The 18,963-nt window shown below is 41.1% G+C and overlaps 2 protein-coding genes across 2 annotated transcripts; one reads left to right on the top strand and one right to left on the bottom strand.

Moving 5' to 3' along the window:
* Positions 1 to 357: 357 nt before the first annotated feature.
* rps10 (ribosomal protein S10) lies at positions 358 to 4,707 on the top strand. The gene is made up of 6 exons (XM_069691155.1): positions 358 to 459; positions 925 to 1,074; positions 2,546 to 2,720; positions 3,857 to 3,934; positions 4,287 to 4,342; positions 4,624 to 4,707. The coding sequence occupies exons 2-6, from the start codon at positions 925 to 927 to the stop codon at positions 4,663 to 4,665; spliced, it is 501 nt and encodes a 166-aa protein (XP_069547256.1). The 5' UTR covers positions 358 to 459; the 3' UTR covers positions 4,666 to 4,707.
* Positions 4,708 to 7,744: 3,037 nt separating this feature from the next.
* nudt3b (nudix (nucleoside diphosphate linked moiety X)-type motif 3b) lies at positions 7,745 to 15,664 on the bottom strand. The gene is made up of 5 exons (XM_069691154.1): positions 15,251 to 15,664; positions 13,354 to 13,464; positions 10,744 to 10,788; positions 10,515 to 10,599; positions 7,745 to 10,197 (listed from the first exon to the last, which is right to left on the bottom strand). Exons 1-5 carry the CDS (start codon positions 15,347 to 15,349, stop codon positions 10,001 to 10,003), a joined length of 537 nt encoding a protein of 178 aa, XP_069547255.1. The 5' UTR covers positions 15,350 to 15,664; the 3' UTR covers positions 7,745 to 10,000.
* Positions 15,665 to 18,963: the final 3,299 nt, after the last annotated feature.

Here is an 18,963-nt window from a genome sequence, read left to right as displayed (position 1 = left end):
TGAATAATAAGGGAGGATCATATGTAACATCTAAATCTGTAAAGTAGCTTAACTAGTAACAATAGAAATAGAAAATGAACTGTAAAGAAGTCAAAGTTATAAATTAGAATCATATGGAAATACTTAAGTAAAGTAGTGTTCTTCAAGTTTGTAAGTAAATGCAATACTTATTTGGTACACTCCGCTTCATATTTCTTCCAATATTTAAATACCGATGTTTTTGTTGAAGGAAATTTAACTGACACATGGCATTGTATACAAAATCGCCTCAAACAAAATAAATAAATTTTAAATAAAAGGACAAACCGTGACGGTGGTGGGCGATTTATCGGACAGTTGCTGCTCTTCTCCTCCGCACCAGCAGGGGGCGATGTACCAGCAGGCCCGACCCCGGAGCATAAACCCCGCCGACCAACGACAGTCGTTCCTTCCAGCTCCGGTTCCCTCACAAGCGGAAAGGTAAAACGAGCCCCGGCGTAATAATCCAAAAATATCTTTAACATCTCGCGTCCTGTAAAATAATAAAATACATCGTTCGATTGTTGTTTCCGTAATAACGTGAAACGTGAACGTATTTCGACCATAAACGCTCCGCCGTCGTGGATATCGGTCTTTTAAGAAGCGGGGGGGGGGGGAAAGCTCTCCGGCGTTTCACGGGACGGCTGACATTTTTCCCGGTCGTCGCGGGACACTTTCGTCAACTTTTATATCTATAAATATAAAAAAAAAATTGTGTTCCCGCGAAGCTAAATATTGGAAAAAAAAAAAAATCGTATTTAAACGTGAGCTCGCCGGCGTCCTGCCGCTTTTTGATTCCCCATCGGTAGATGTAGCTTAGCACGTTATCATGGAAGACCTTGATCCCGACCACTTCTCTTCCTCTTCCTCATCCTCCTCCTCCTCTCCCTCTTCCTCTCCACACAGATGTTGATGCCCAAGAAGAATCGCATTGCTATCTACGAGCTCCTCTTCAAGGAGGGGGTCATGGTGGCCAAGAAAGACGTCCACCTGCCCAAGCATCCGGAGCTCGCTGACAAAAATGTGCCCAATCTTCACGTGATGAAAGCGATGCAGGTGAGAACCGACGAAACGCTCAAGAAACTGCCATCAAATCATATTAAAGTGTTAAATTTGTGCCATTTAATTGTCACAAATAACTTCTTTTTTTCTAATAAATATACCCGGATCAAATAATCACACTTGTTCCAGTTATGGTGACGATATCAAAGTGCAAAATACAAGATGATAGTAAAACATTTTAAGGCACCGATTACAATGAAATAATTTAAAAAAACAAAACAATTTCAAGTGTATATAAGTTGCTTGCAGCATCTGTTCATACGGGTATAAACGGTGTCCAGACAGGCTTCTTCTTCCATAGAAAGTCTCAAAAGGACCTGATGTAGTCCGCAGGCCACAGTTTGAATCGCCTCGTGTAAAAGCAGCAGAGACCACAAAGTAAAAACAAACTTATTTTATAGTTGACTTTACAACAATTCAAAAAGATGGACACGTTTCAGGTGTTACTAATATTGGGGGGGTTTGTTTCTACAGGCCACGCGTAATTCAATATTTTATTAACTTCTCTTTATGATCTCCGGCCTGCAGTTTAAATGGTGAGTTCAAGGACTGTTGGAACTTTAAAGATCAGATCATTTTTTTATTGACTTGGTCTCTCCATCGATAGCGGAGCACAATATGAGAAGTGTGATTATTGTTATATTGACTTAAAATGCCGATGCTCAGTCCGGCAAAGGTTTTAACGTTTATCCCACGTTCGCGTCGTCACCGATAACGGTTTGTCTCGACTCGCGAACGAGATCAACGTCGTCCGCCTAAACTTCAAATGTAACTGGGACATCCAGATGTTTCTGGCAGCTCTAACACATCCGATTTCTGTGTTTTTAAAAGATCACGTCAGCCGTCGTTCACGGTGGCTAAATGTAATATAGTAGTTAGAGCTCCTGTGAATGTACAGCCTTGTAACACCGCAGCTGTTTTGAGTTGCCAGGAAACGCAAACACCTGCATTTTGTTGACATTACCCGACAGGAATAGAGTTACTTTATTCAAATAATCTCATTTAAAAACAGGAGAGCAGCAACAAAGTCAAGAATCAGGGTTTCGAGATTTATCAGAAGCGTGTTCAATGCAAAAGGCAGGTTGTTTTTTTGTTTTCTGAAGAGGAAGATAAATATTGATGCTGTTTGAGGGGAGAAGGAACCTTGTGTTGCTGTAACGCTGTAAGGAGGAACTGAAGGGACATTTTGTTTGCGCAACAAAACCTAACGAGACGCGTGTCTGAAATATCGCGCTGCTCACGCTCTTAATAACGTTGTTCTAATTAAATTCAGCTCGGTTACTTTCTGTAACTCGTAATGTCGTTCGAAAATAATTGAGGCTGCTTGCATTGCACATCAGAAAAGAAGGAAGGATGTGCCGCGACAGGTTTTGAAACTCGAACCTTCATACTTGTTGTGAAGCGTCTGCCATCATCCAGCAGATTTTGGATATGATTTGATAACTGGTGCGTGTTTCTCTTGCAGTCGCTGAAGTCCTGCGGGTACGTCAAGGAGCAATTCGCCTGGCGTCATTTTTACTGGTACCTCACCAATGAGGGTATTCAGTACCTGAGAGACTTCCTCCACCTTCCCCCCGAGATCGTGCCCGCCACCCTGCGTCGCCAGACCCGCCCTGAGACCGCCAGGCCCAGGCCCAAGGGTGAGTTCTCCCATTTTGATTCGAATTGACTTGTTTTCGACTGAAATGTGCGGTTTTTTTTTTTTTTTTTTTTTAATCAAGCCAGTGCTGCAATCTGCGGGAAACATCAGCTGCGATTGCGTCTGAAGGTTATAGCTCGTAAAGAACAGGAAGCCATCCTGCGGACTGATTTTGAAATCTGACGAAACTACCAAGTTGTTGGTGTAAAGCTGCTGAGTCGACGCATTCCAAAGAGCTTAATGCCATTGGGGCATAACTGCTGCTGATAGAGGTGTAAAAAAAATCAATGTTGTAAATCCAGCCACCAATCAGCTGTGCACAATCCCTGCTGTGATTGGTCGGGAAGGTGGAATTAGACTGATAGCAATGATGAGTTTACGTAGTCGTCCCAACAGTTTGCATTGAATTCCATGACAAAGGAAATGAAACAAACTCCTCTCACCTCTCAATTCATACATTCGTTGCACATGAGGGTGTTTAGTGGGTATATGTCGCATTTAAAGATCAAGTGAAGGTCCTGTTTAAACTGAACCTGAATTTAACACATCTGATAGTGAACTTCATCTTGTATAGATCTAACACGTTAATAAAGTATCTATATATATATACATCATGTATATCGTCTATAATCGTATACATCATCTGAAATGATTTAACATCTTGTAAATGATCTTTAAATCTTCTAACATGTCATCTTGCATATTGTTTAATGTCGTGTATATTATATTGTATAGCTAAAACTATATATATATATATATATATTATTTCATATACTCTCCAAACAACCTGAGATCTTCAGCTCAATTCAAGTAACAGCAGTTTGGTGCATGATAAAATGTAATAATCTGCTACAGCGGTACATACTGGGATTATGTTATCCTCTAAAGCAGGAATATTCTTCCAGTGGGTCATGAATAATCTGCTGAATAAGGCGCCCCCGGGGCCAATTTTTTGTGTGTGTGTGGGGGGGGGACTTTTCTATCCAGAACATTGTATTTAGTGAGGAGCCTTCGGCATTAAAACTGAACAGATTGCAAGTATATTGAAATTCCTCTTCTTTAATCCTTTTGTAAGGCAAAAATAACCCCGAAGCTCGGTGGACTGAATGTTTGCCGTCATCTTGTTTGTGTGTGCAGGAATGGAAGGAGAGAGGCCCGCCCGCCTCAACCGTGGGGAGGCTGACCGAGATGCTTACAGGCGATCCGCCGCACCTCGTACGTACAACACCCGCGATACCAGACACGCCAGGAACTCTTTAACTTTTGTGGTCTTGTGCTGTTTAATGAGCTGTAATGAAGGCGCAGCTTTAAACTGACTGATTTAAGCTTATTCCTTGTTTTTTTTTTTTTTTTTTTGAAGATGGTATTGAGCGTTATAAAAGCAAACAGTTCTTCTGAGAACAAAAAGTGAAAATCAATCAGAAAAATAATCTGCATATTAATCCACGGTGGGAAATGATGGTAGCCCTGGTTTTAATACAATAATTTGTTAGATTTTTGACAGTTTCACTGTGACGGACGAACGAATGTTGTTGGCTGACTCGTTTATTGATCATTTCTCCCTCAGCTGGTTCCGATAAGAAAGCCGAGGCCGGTGCCGGAGCTGCCACAGAGTTCCAGTTTGTAAGTATTTCTCCCTTTTTCTTTCATGTTGGCTGTTTTACAGAACGCGTCGGCAGCAAAAACACATTCTTTTCCTCAAATGTTTTTTCTGTTGTGGCGAAAAGGAATGTTTTCTGCCGCAGTCAGACGACAACAAATTCCTCGCTGAAACACTTGTTGTGGGTTCGATGTGGGTTTCGATGAGGAATGTCAGGAAGTTGAATCTAGTTTGAACAGTGCAGCAGTAAAATTTGATTGTTCTGCAGGACTCGACTGACATATTGAAAACTTTCTTGTTACAGAGGGGCGGCTTCGGACGCGGCAGAGGACAGCAGCCTCAGTAAATTTCACTTTGTCTTTGTGTACAATAAAGAAAATCAAAAGCTCGTGGGGTTCGTTTTCACATTCTTTGCAGCATATTTTAATTTTTATTCCAAGTTAAATCAAGTCAGTTCCAAAATGAGCGACCAGATAAAAACTAGAAAAACCAAACCGGATCAAGTTAGTCATTCTCGATGTTCAACGACCAGATTATATAAACCGATATGAAACGTGCCTCAAAAAGTAAAAAACGTGTACTTTTTATGTGAAATCAGTTCGATTAGTTGCTTGTTTAACTTGTTAGGAGATGGAACGGTTTGTGTGGTCTGACCCACAAAAGGAAATCAAATTAATTCTATACTGACGTGACTTCTTTCCCAACAAACACTTTTGACTTGCCGAAACAGGTATATTCAATAACATGAACGATGGCTACATACCTGTTAGATTAACCATTTGTATGCCTCTGATATTATGCAAATTGTCACCGAGGTAGTTTCCTGGGACACTAAATGAAGTCGAGCCGTTACTTCTTTTTTTTTTTTTCATGTTTATACGTGTGCATTTCCTCTTTGGGCAAACCAAGCTGTTTACTGTAGAAACACAAACACTACTGATCCCGATAGTATTCTGATTTGCAGTTCGTGTCAACGAAATAAACTTAACTGATAAATACCGACAGTAAAATTATACTTTGGCCAACCACAGCTTTAAAACGGCCAATTAAACTTTCCAAAAAAATGTTTTCCCAATTCTTTAGTATCCTACATTTTTCTGGAGCTGCTCCACCACCACCATCCACAATTAACTACAACGTTTTCCAGCTGTAAGCGGTTTGTGCTTTTCCTTTGTGTGTTGCAGAAAAGCATCAGCAGCACAACTTCAATATAACCTTTATTCTATTCAAATGTTACTTGATAAAAGTACTGAAACACGTGTAGTTTCTTCTTCTTCAAAAAAAAAAGACGCCAGCCTGAATGTGAAATACTGGTGTTTATTTGTTGGCACATTTATATTACAATCTTCAGTCTTCTCGCACTGGTTTTATTCCACAGTCCCAAATGACAAAACGAGGGGAAAAGAATATTCCAGTGACACATATACCTTGGAGAACATAATTACAACAAGAGTGTAACTTCAAGGCTGAGGTCAATGGCTAGAAGTGCACCCGTCTTCATTTGTTATTCAATTGTTAGGTTTTTGTTTTTTTTAGGGGGGTGGGAGGGCTGTATTTTATTTATTTATTTGTCAGATGCTGAAGGACACCGAATGTTACAATCCTCAGCTGCTGACTGATGTGCTTTTAATACTTCAGCTTTAGCCACAAGATGGGGCCAGCGAACTCCCGAGGCAAAACGTAGCCAAACCATCAACTTTGGTGAATTAAAGGACATTTCTTTTTCTTTCAAGAATGCACTCTCTGTTTTGCCCAAGTTAAAGACGCTTTAATGTCCTTCAAAAAGCCAATTTGTATTTTTTTTTTAATTTTTTTTTTTTTTTTTAGTAAACGGGTTTAAAAAAAAAAAAAAAAAGAAGGGACACTAATGTTTACTGAGGGAAGCCACAGGTCATCCTCTGGCTTCACGGGTGCTGTGTTAGCTGTATACAAGACATTAGCTTGTCAATAACACAACAAATTAAAGAACAAACAGGAAGAAAAAAAAAAAAAAAAAAAAAGGATAAAGAACAAGTGGTCATTAATAATTAAGTCACTGGCTGTTAACTTGTGGAAAACCTCCTCACATTCATTTTGAACAGTACCTGTCACCCGCATCAAACCCGAGAGAGCGCACTCGACCTTCGCCAATTACTCGAGGTCAAGTTTCGTTCCGCCGCCGTCTACGGGTTCGTTCTATTATGAGCCAACTGCACGTTTCCGATGAAGACCGAGGGCTCTTAATCCACACAAAAACCTGGTTTAGTGCCGGGCGGGACGTCGTGAAGCGAGACTTTGGCCGCCACACCTTTCCGATACGACGGCAGTAAAAAAAAAACCGGGTCAAAGTGTCGGCCCGCAGACTTCGGACCCTCCTCGCCGCTCCGTACTGCCGTTCAGACAACCGCCCTGGGTTATCGCAGGCCGACGTTAAAAGCCCGTCACAAAACTGGATCTACCGCCGTAAAAGATGAAGTGTGTGTGTGTGTGTGGTGGTGGGGGGGGTCAAGTCACCACTAAACAACTGCTGGAAAACGGCCATCCTGCTTCTTTTTCCGCACCAACTTTACTCCATCATCATCATCATCATCATCATCATTATTATTTCCTATAAAGGGTTTCTCGTTGAGTTTGTCATCATACTGGAGTATTCTGTGCGTATTCATAGTTTAGCACATAAATACTGCTGTACTCTGCAGCAGACTCCATTTCCACTCAGATCATTTTGTTTCCTGCAGCTCCCGAGACTCTGCAATAGAAGCTTGACTGAAACTGCCTCCGCCCCCCAAAATTAATTTTGTGTAAATTCTTTTGAAATATGCAAGCTCGTATTTGTCTTTCTCAAAAGACTTTGTCTTTCAGCTTCTTGTTTTGGTTTTCCAGCCGGCAGCGTCTCCGTCCTGCTGCTGTTCTACCTGCTGCTGTTCTACCTGCCCGACAGACGCAATGAACCAGCTGATGAACGAACCAGCTGATGAACGCAGGTGGAGAACAAAACCGAGCTAAAATGGGAAATGACCAAAAACATTAGCCGTATCAACTTACGAAGCCAAAATATGCCAATTTTTGTGGTGGCCAAAAAAAAAAAAAAAAATCTCTTTAACAGTTTTACAGGTTTAAATGTGGACAGAGTCATTTGAGCTGTTGGGGGGGGGGGGGCGTTGGAAGAAACCCTTCATTGGAAAAGCACACTCACCAGAACAGACTCCAGACCTGTTTGTTCGGGACTTAAGTTTATATGGAAATGAAAGCCCGTAACATTCAAACCAAACGACTACAAACAAACAATGCTCATTAAGCCCGTCGTCAACATTCTTTTCTGGTGTCTGGTGAGACATTCCCGCGCTGGTGGGATGAATACAAACCGTGCGCGCCAGAGACCTCTTTAACTGTTGAGTTTAGCACCATGCTAACTCGTACAGGGTCAAATAATTCAATCACGTGACTTTTTTGTTGTTGTTTGTTTTTTACTTTCCAAATGGACCGAATGGGTCAAATTCTGACAGCGAAACAACTCTTTTTGCACAGTTTGTAACTCTCAAAATGTACCCACCATCTTCCAGACACAACGGTTAGTCGACTGCAGTAACCGATGAAGAAAGGACATGTTGACTGCACTCGTGTAATTACGCTCACAGACAGGAGGGGGCGCCAGAGGTCCCGCACTGCAGGTTTAACTAAAGTAGTGGTTTACAAACTCAAGACTGCAGCTGTACTTCATTTTACAGTTTGACCAAAGATGAAAGAAAGGAATCCCTTACGTTACAAATTTGGAAAAGGATTTTTGAGAATATTCTATTATAAATAGGCTCTTTAAACTCACCCTCAACCAAAGCCAAGTTCCTTGTTCTTGAGCCTCAGATGTACTGGATGCTATCTTCAAAGCCGACGCAACAAGTTAGATCAGTTTTTCCAGCCTCAGTTAAAATGACATGTAGCACTCACAGATGTGTAAGAGGTGTTTTGTCATTTGTACTCTCACCTTTGATCTATACAGAAATAAACAATTTACAATAAAAACCTCTTGCATGCTATCTACAGCGCCTCCAGTTTCACAGTATTGAGCCAGCTGCCTCACGCCGCATCGAGGCCGAGTGAACGCAGCTCGGCTAAAGAGACTTTTGCCAGACGTTAGAGAAGAAGAAGAAGAAGAAGAAGAGAAAAAAAGAAAACTAGTATCCAAAAGCATTTTACATGTTAAAAACGAGGTCTCAAACTGTACAAGGCTTGTTTGTTCTGCATCTTGCCAAAGACAGCATTATAGATCCATTACTTTCAATGTCAAGCAGGTGTTCTGAGTGTTCTGGGATGCAGATTAAATACTAAGGAAAGAAGGGGTAAAAAAAAAAAAAAAAAAAAAGAAAGAAAGAAGAAAAAGACAAAAAAAAAGAAAGAAGAGAACCGTGACCAGAATGAAAAGTGCCCGCTAACGTCACCTGTGCTATTTTACGAACACAATGTAAACAATTGCTTTTAAACCAAACTGAATGTGAGGAGTAAAATATGAAAATGGGTTTTAATAACTTAAGTGATATGTGCTGCATTTTGAAATTACAAGTCCATGATTCTGAAATCAACCATTTCTACCCTCTCAGTATGTGGAGGAAGACTTTGTAGTCAGACACAAGAAAGCATTTAAAAAAAAACAAAAAAAAAACAACAAATGGGATTAAAAGGAGGTAAAGACACTGAGGAGAAAGGTGGTTCGGTTTACATTGTGTGCGGACATTCTTTCACTCTCTGTACAGTCTGCTCTATCTGCTCTATCTCTCTCTATCTGCTCTATCTGCTCTATCTCTATCTGCTCTATCTACTCTTATCTACTCTGCTCGAGAGTGAAACCTGTAGTGCTTGGCTTGCTTCCCCAAATAAGAGAAAAACATAGTTGACACTTGAAATTGAAAGACTACTCGGAGGGGGAGGGGGGGTTATCGCTCGGATTAAAAAGACATCAACAACTAGAACAAGGAGGGACAAAAAAAAAAAATTAAAAAAAATGAAGAAGAGCCAAAGACCTTATCACGAGTCTGTTGCACAGTCAGCATCAGGTCGCTGGAGCGAGTGAGACATAACATAACCGTGCTCATGCAAGACAAGTAACTTCCCACAACTCTGTTCGTTCAGACACAGACAGTATTTCCTATCCTTACAACAGGGGTTGAGAGGGGGTGGGTTGGGGTGGGGGGGGGGGGGGTACACTAATGGGCACATTCATTCACTGAAAAATAACCCAAAAACAAGATGGAGGAGACGTTAAAAAGACCACCAAAAGCCTTCAGCTTAAGCACTAAGTATACACTTTTACATTACAACAGTAAAAAGTAGTTCTTGCATTCAATAAACACCACGCTAAGGGCGCGTTAAGGAACGGGAATGAGGGGGACGAGGGGACACTTCATGCAGTTGTCGGTAAAAAGAAAACAAAATAAAAGAGAGAGAGAGAGAGAGAGAGAGAGGTGAGGGGAGGAGGGGGGGTGTCAAAAATTACATTTACATTTACAAAGTGTTTCAGACGTTTCACCCAACACTTGTCATCAAGTCTGTGCCGCAGATCTGGCACAAAGGAGTTGGCAAGGCAAACCATGTTATTGGGAGAGGAGAGGAGAGGAGAGGAGGAGAGGAGAGGAAGAGGAGAGAAGTGACACAAGTAAGAGCGCAAGTGGTGGCGAAAGCTCCTGGGGACGTCAGAGTTATGGTTTTAGTTATCTGATACCCGAGACGGAGCTCTGGTTGATGCTGTAGGTTGGGGAGATGTCCCCGCCTATCGTGGCCACCAATGGTGTTCCGTTACTGGTCAGGCAACTCTCCTGGAGAGCCTCGAAGTAGGTGGCCTGCACAGGCTTGTGACACTGCAACACTTGCATGGCATCGTCTATTTTAAACCATTCCCTTTTTCTCCCTGTCGACAGAACAAGAAAGCATTGTAAAAGAGGATTAACCACACCACAAAGAACACTTTTTTTTTTTTTTTTTTAAAGCAGTGTAAAAAAATAGGTTTTGACTAATTATCAATACTGGACACAGAGCTGATGTGAAAATCACAAGGGCAGGAACAAAGCTGGTGTTATAATCTCCCCTGGCAAACATAGAGAAAACAAAAAAATCACTCAGACCTGGGAGGAAAAAAATAAATAAAGCTACAGACAAACATGTGACCGCCTGAGAACTTTGTACGTGTGATCCCCATTTTGACAAGTAAACAAAACAGTGCTTTACCAATGTTGACCGAGTCCTCCCAGTCCTCCAGCACTTCTGTTACAATAAGAACATACACATAGGTTCTGTGTTTCCTCTCCTGGTTCTGTGGCGGGAGAACAAACCAAAAAACAACAACAAAAAGTGCATATTTTTACTGCTCGGTCACAAAAACATACAAAACCGAACGTTGACATTCGAAGACTACCAAACAACATAAAAGCCAGCAGCAAACAAGACGGCAGCTCACCTCAAATACTCCAACTAAACGGCCTAAAGTCCCCTTCACGCCAGCCTGGGAAATAAAAGAGATGGTGAGCAAATAGCGCCACAGCACGCAGGCTAAATGAATTTCACTGTTTTGTTGAGATGGTGTCAGAGCGGTGCTTTAATTGGCATGATAATTTGTGAAGATTTATTTTGTGTCTGTGCTGCTGTGGATTACATTACATCATAAGTCTGCGTTTATCCCTCGCAAATTCTAATTCCTGGGTCGTCGTCCAATCCTCCAAATTACACACTGAAGTCACGAGTTACAAATTTATTTTGACGGTCTAAATTATAGATACAGAGATTGAAATTGTCAGACGTGGTTGGAAATCACATTTTTCAACGGTAACTACAAATATCATTCGAGCACAAATTATAAAGGTGCGACTTAATGGGCAATTTGATTATTTAACGTTTCAAAACTTTTAAGATCGATCAGGTAATTGTTAATAAAATGTCACAGAATCACAATCTACTGAGGCCCAAGACTCAAATGTCTTGTTTTGGTCGACCAACAGTATAAAAAAAAAAAAAAAAAAAAAAAAAATCAAAAATAATAATTATATGAAGCAGCACATTGTCACATTTGAGGAGATGGAAGTCCCAGATTTTTGGTATTCTTAGTAAAAAATGTTTAAAACAATTCATCGATTACCAAAATAGTAGCCAAATAAGTTTCTGTTGAATGGGTCAGCAAAAAAAAACAAAAACATATTCACAGACTCGTCCACAAAACCCTTGAAGTGTCACGCGAGATCATGTAAAAAGACGATTTGTCCCACAATCATAAAACTAAAATATTCCAAATGTCACAACCTTTCCGTCGGAGGGAACAATTTGAATATTTCTTGTCGCCGTTAAGCTAATTTATAATAAAAAATATCTTCAAGATCTAATATCCCAGGGGTGAATAGTGGGTCAGGTTTCGATACAGATCCGAGCCACTTGCTGACATCTTTGCAACTTCTTCTTCTTCTTCAGATTCCAGTTTCAGTCTATAAATAAATGTTGTCTCCACGCACCGTCGCATGGACTCGGTGTTGGGCTCCTCAGAAAAAGAACCGGCTCACCACCAGGAAACCCCGAAGACGTGCCAGGATATTAAATGATAGGCCAAATGTCAACCTGCATGTTTTAATGAGATGGAAAGTTTCTCCCGGCTCTCGTGTCACCGAGGACTACAGGGCATCATCCAGGAAGAGGAAGAGGATGCACAGCGTTGCAAGTCATGCAAACCCCCCTCCCCCCCCTCGTGTGTCTTCGTGCTGCGTCGGATCGCCGAGGTAGTAAACAGCCAAATAGAAACGGGGACCGTCTGTAAGCTTTGGCTGGCGTCTTCGCCGTCATCCCTGGCAAGACGCCAAATCAAAGCAATTACTCACCGCTCGTATGATAATCAGAACAAGTTCACCGGGATTAGGTTATGTCCTGTTTACACCACCGTCCAATAAGAGGCTTAGAAAACCAGAGTACGCGGTGATGTATTGAGCGCCACTCAAAGTCACCACAAAGTTTCTGAACGCGGCCTTTTTTAGCACTTAACAAACCTCCGCATGCGACATTAGTTTTGACCCTGCTGAAATGTGCTGGCAGGCCTCGGTGTCCTGCAACCACCAAAGCAACCAAACAGAGCCAGGATAAGAGATGATATCAGCATCCGTCAGTGTGATGGATCACACACAGAGAGAGAGAGAGAGAGAGAGAGAGAGAGAGAGAGAGAGAATAGGCTTTAGACGGGCAGTGACCCGCCAAGACCTGACAGCCGGGTGAGATTCAGTGTCATCAGTGTCCGTTCTGATCAAAATGTCCAATGTCTGAACGGCATGTACGCCGGCGGATCAGCTGATTTAAGGGTCAGACGAAGGTGGTCTCAGCTGGATATTGATTTCCAGTGAGCTCCAGAACTGTGTACTAATTGCTATCTATCCTCCCCCCAACACACGCCTACAAAAACACCCTGTTTTGTCCTCCTTCCTCTGCAACAAGGCTGCTGTTGTTAAAAAAAAAAAAAAACCTCCCGAAGCCTCTAAACAAAGAAAGTTCCCCTTTATTTTTGGTATTGGTGGGACTGGATAGCACTGCAGTGAAACCGCTGGGCAGCCAGCGTTCAATCTCAGCGTGGCCTCCTCTGACACCTAAACACTGCTTTGTAACCTGATGCTATGCTACAGCTTACATGTTGCTAGGCTCTCTCTCTCTCTCTCTCTCTCTCTCTCTTGCAAACAGGATGACTGCATTGACAAAATGGAGGTATTAGGCCCAGTGTTAAATACGGACATGATTTACTAGAAACGTAATACAATACATCTCATGAGCCGATACTCCAACTCATTTGACACGCTGAAAATGGAAATCCATTCTCAGAACAATATTCCTGGTAATGGACTATGTCTAGAAAGGCATGTTTCGCATCCACGATCGCAGAGGGAGGGTCGAGTAAAGTTCGCCAGTACACCGTCAACGCAGAGAGGCTTATGTGACAGCCCGTCAGAAGAGAAAAGACAAAGGGGCACGCAGTGTCGGTTTGAGTGAATGAAGATATAAAAGACGAGAAACAGTTTAAAAAAAAACAAAAAAAAAAAACACGAACCTCTTCACACACTTCTCGAGCTGCAGCAACATTGGGCTCCTCCTCAGGCTCCATTCCTCCTCCAGGAACGATCCACTTGTCGGGATGTCGACTGCTGCTCACCAGCAGTACCTGCAAGGCATCCCGCACGAGACCGGTTAGACACCAGGGCCGAACTAATTCTGTTCATTGAAAGTCTTCACATTGCATAAGTGCAACTACTTGAGCAAGATGTTCAGTAAGCCTTTGAACCACGACTTTGAAAACTTTATTTGAGAACAGCTTGAATGTGGACAATATTGTCTTACAGACTCATTCAATTGTCAAGCACATGCATTGGATTCATTTGAATCATCGTGATAAACTTGACGCGTGCGCTGCGTGGCTGTATTGTTTTAGAAAATAAAAGTATTGGATCGGGACTTACTGTCTGTAGAGACCAGGGTTTTCCCCGACCATTACATCAATTAAGTGCAGCACTGAACTGTTTTTTTTTTTTTACAAGCTTGTAAGCCACTCCAGCTTAATTCTAGCCTATCTTTCCCCAGTGTTTTGTGATTATTATTTGTATGGCAGACTGCACTTTTTTTTTAATTAATATTGCTCACTGTCTGCCACAGCTCCTAAAGCCCTCTAGAAACCCAAAGAACCCCCCCCCCCCTCCGGATATCAGCTCCAAAAACCATGACTAAGACCATCCCTAATAACCATTACCTGGTGCCAAGTGAGACAACTAACTACGGTGTGAAAGCATTTATTATGACTCATTGTATAGCTGCAGAAATAAATCACACAACCCCCCCCCCCCCCCAGTAGCTTTGGTATGAGTCACTGATTTTGTCCCCCCCCCCCCCTCTCTCATACAGGTATGGTGAGTTATGGGTGTTAAGCAGTGGTGGAAACAGCTGGAGCTTGGCCTAGAGCCAATCAGGTAAAGTCCAGTCACTGGTAAAAAAAAAAAAAAAAAGTTTCTAGTGATACCAGCTACGTTTCCTGCAATGAACAACAACCCCCCCCCCCTCCCTCCCTCCTCCACCTCCCCTCCACCTCCTCCCCCAGGTCGTTCACAATCTGGCCTCTACTTTCACCAGAATAAGGAATTGGTTAATGTCCTCTCCTCCCCCCGGTAAAATAAATAAAACAAAGACATCTTTGTGTTTGCTGTGCACATCAAGTCGGTTCTGATCTGTAATAAAAAAAAACCCGATCAGGCTCGTTTACTGCCTACGTGATGAAATATGTGTACAACGAAGCAGTTTTAGGTTTTGCACCAGATTATTTTTATTTTTTTTTGTTGAAGTGTTGTAAATACACGCCATTAAAAGTAAACAACACAAAAACAAACACGTACGTGAAGCGGGTATCGCTACCGGAGTTGTCTTTTCGGCCGGTAGCCGCAACATCGGTCCGATGTTTGGGGCTCGTACCAGTTGCGTTAACACGATTAGCATTAGCACGCGGATACGTTTATCTCAAACATGTCGCTTTAAATAGTAAAACAATCATTGGTCAGGGGCTCAATGCGATAAACAAAAATAAACAACAACAAGTCCCCCACTCCCCCGCGGTCGGTACTGTTGGGGCTGCGGTTCCGCCGGCCGAGAGCCGGGCTGCCCAACAGCGGCTAAGTTAGCACGTTAGCCTGCAGCTAACAGGTTGACTGCCGTGTAAACCTGCGGCTAAAGAGGCTTACATAACACCCGGGTAAAGTACAGAGCCGTTTAAAGCACAAGCTTTTGAAGAGAAAATAAATTTTTAAAAAAAGACTAGCGGGTAAGAAAAGAGTGAGTCGTCGTCTCCAGCCGGCTGGTTTGGTAAATATATCGATTTACAGACACAGAAGACACTCTTTTAGCATCTACGGCTGCTAACGTTAGCACCGGCCTACCGGACGGACGGCGAACATCCTCGGACTCACCTCCTCCTCGGATTCGCTCCTGAAGCACAGGCAGGCGGCCCGCTTCTTGTAGCCGTCCCCGTCGTACGTCCGGGTTTGGTTCGACTTGGGCTTCATCATTTCGGCGGCACACCAAGTTCAAAAAGTCCGACTAAGTTTACCTCTCACAGAAAAAAAAAAGGACGACGGTCGTCGACGCGAAGCGCTCCTCCGGGGAACCTCGGCGGGTTTTTCTTTTTTTTTTTTTTTTTTCCTTTTTTTCCTTTTTTTTTTTTTTTTTTTTTTTTTACTTAAAAGAAATAACTTCTTCTTCGCTTCATTTTCACAAACCTTAGGCACATCTACGGCACGGTCGCCATTACGAGGAGCCCGTTTACGCCCACGACGTAATTTAACCGTTAATGGCTCGGCGAGCGTGAGGAAGTCCCCCTAGCGGGGTTTGGAGAATCGGAGCCGGTGGATCGTGCGAGGAAAAAAAAAACAAAAAAAAACGCACCACCACGCTCCGACTGGAGCGAGCCGGTAAGAGGAAACGGGCACTTTCGTGGCTCCGACTACGTTTTCACGGCCACTTTGTTTTGAGGCTGAAACAAGTTTTTTTTTTTTTTTTTTAACCACTTGTTTTTCCTTCATTTAAAGTGTAACGTTATCAAAATGTCACGATGGTTACAAAGCGTGTTCAATTGATCCGTTTCAGCACCGCGGGTGATGGACAGCGCCAGCATGAGCCTCAAAAACCAGGGGTGGGCAATTTTATTTTATTTATTTTTTATTTTTTTTCCATGGGGACATGAGAAACAGAAAAAATATTGAGGAGGGCCACAATATTTTTTTGGGAAAACGCTTCAAAATAAAAGCACTGCAGCTTTAGTCCATGCAAGAGGTAAAATTAGAAAATATGTTTATTTTGTAATTTCCAATCAACCTCACACGGGCCAGTCAGAATCAACCAAAGGGTCTGCTCAAAACTGACCCAACAATGTGAATCAAAATTGAATCCTATCCCCCTGGATGCTACTTTACTGTCATTTGACAGTTTAGAGGCCACTGACCTCTTATCACTTCATTATAAAATCAGCCAAATGTGCGATTTTGAGAGGTTTGATATTTGAGAATTTGGTGCTTATTTTTTGTCGTATAAGATGGTAAAGTGAATTTACATTTGAACTGTTGGTCAGGGAAATTAGGGCTTTTGCAGTACTTTCTGACACTTCTTTCAATGAGGGAACCACCAGAATAATCAATATTGAATTGTTATTCACAATAGCTGCAGCTCAGATAGGCTACCTAAAACAATCATTTGATTATCAAAAGCATCGCCATTAAATGTTCTGTCAGTCAGACTGACTAATATTATAGAGTTCACATCCTGTATTAGGATAATAATCACTAATATTTAAACCACCATAAAATGTGCCACCATAGTAAAAATGTAATTTGAAAAAAAAACAAACACTTTTTGTCATTAAAAAAACTAAAACACATTTTTATTACAAAATATGTGAGAAATGTGTGCCAATTTGTTGCTCATCTGTGGCAAACATGAATTTTTACTGCTGGTCAGGGAAATTAGAAATAAGTTTCTGATATTTACGATTAATTGATTTTTATTAAGGAATCTACCAGAATATCGATGATGCATGTTGTTAGTACAAAAAAAAGAAGAAAGAAACTGCAGATTTTAAGTACATACCTAAAAAAAACAACTTAGATCATCAAAATACTTGCCACTTAATTTCCCATGAATCAGACAGACAAATAGAACAGGCTCCCCACCCTACAACAGGATCATAATCACCAGTATTAAAACCAATATCAATATACTATTATGCTATGTGAGTGCATTAGTCACGGGATACTCTTAATGATCCCTTTTAGAATGAATCACTCGGAGGCATTTTAAAACACAAGAGAGTTTTTAATTGTGCATGAAAAATGGTTATAGCGCAGTTCTCTGAAAGGTTGAGGTGATTACTGCATGCACACAAAAACAACAGGGAAGCAGAGTGTCTGTGTTCAGAGTGCTTCATGCACCAAACCACATCAAAGTTTTTAAGTAAGGAATTCTCTGTCTTTTTGTCTAAAAAGGTACAAATCTTAACCTTATCACCATTTCTTCACAGTCATTGCTCGTTTACTTCAGAAAGATATATCAGTCCTTGCATGACACATTTTTTCTAATAATGCTGCAGACATATCCATTTCTCAGCTTTCTCCCAAGAAATAGCAATTGGTATAATTGTGGCTTTTCCGGTCATGTCAGTCATTTGGACTATTTAATTGATTAAAAAAAAAAAAAAAAACGTACTCTTCTTGCTAACAACATATAGATGTACTTTTGTAGAGTTCATTAACTGTTTTAAGCCCCTGAATTAGATGATGGATTCAAAGAATTAAGAGAACGCAGAACATTGAACACAATATGGGATGACCTGACGATTTTAGTTTTGCTAAAACAAAAGATTACCTTAATATTGTATTTGCATAATTATAAATAAACAAATAGTGATTCACAAATCCGGCAACGGGCTCAGGTCCCTAAATAATCTGTTTAATCTGATTATTGCAGCAATTTAATTTTGCTAACTCATTTTGAATTAAAGCATTTGATCTGCACATGCTACAACTACAAACCAAAGTCTTATACTTACTGATAGTTGTTGGCTCTGAAGTAGCTGCAGAGAGAAAGAGCTGCATGCTGGTTTAAAGAATGTGTTCTCTCTTTGTGTCCCTTTCACTCACAAACACAAAAAAACACAAGCATAGTTTAGTTTTGGTTTATTAAGATCATTTATATCGGGGACAATGTTAAAAAAAAAAACCGATGCTTTGTAGCAGTTTTAGCGACTGGATAATCTCCACCTGCAGTCCCGGGGCAGCCGATGGGAAACACGAAAACACAGAGCAAAACCTGCTATCTCTTCTACAAATGGTTTAAAAGTTTATTGATACCTACGCACACAAAGACACACTCCATAGGAATAAACACAACGCACAATAAAGATTTACAAAAATTACAAACGATATATCCAAAGTTATAAAAACAAATTGTCACATGCTGACAACTCCAGGCGGACATGGATCAGAACTCTGTAGTGTCAACGGAAATGTTTTCTGTCTCAGAGAATCATCAGATCTGTATTCAAGTTGCATTTGATAAGAAAGAAAATGTTATAAAAAGCAAACAAACAAACAAAAAACAACAACTGGCATTGCATAACCGCACATTACATTGAAATACACAAATCTTAAGCATAATGATCCCTTTTTTAAAGCCCTTATTTAATTTTGTTCTATTGATTGTTCAAATTGTTTGTGTTTGAGTGTAATTACTTTTCTCTTTATTTAACTTTACGTTCTGATTTCCTTCTTTCTTTAACAGTGACATTGTTTTTGTTGCTGCACCAATCCCAATTTCCCCCTCAGGGATCGACGCTATTTCTTCTTATCTTATTTCCTTCTATTCACTCTCGAGTTTCTACACACAGGTGTTTACATTTTGAAGTGAATATTACCTTCTTCTCACAATATCTCAGACATTAAAGCAAAATCTCTGCTTTTCAAAACAAAATTGGACCAAAGTTTCGGGCTGAACCTTATGAAACACTAAAGGGGTTTTAATTTGAAATGAGGGCTTTTCTTTTGAAACATACACAGGAAATTGTGACATTTGACGGAACGATGGTGACTTCATCACTGTCCCTCATATTCGTGTTTATAGGGCCAACATTACC

The sequence above is a fragment of the Brachyistius frenatus genome, unplaced genomic scaffold (assembly GCF_029030835.1).
Source record: "Brachyistius frenatus isolate BFR_SWC_R1_liver_20210118 unplaced genomic scaffold, ASM2903083v1 Contig_10, whole genome shotgun sequence".
Lineage (NCBI taxonomy): Eukaryota > Metazoa > Chordata > Actinopteri > Embiotocidae > Brachyistius > Brachyistius frenatus.
This window is presented reverse-complemented; position numbering and strand designations above follow the sequence as displayed.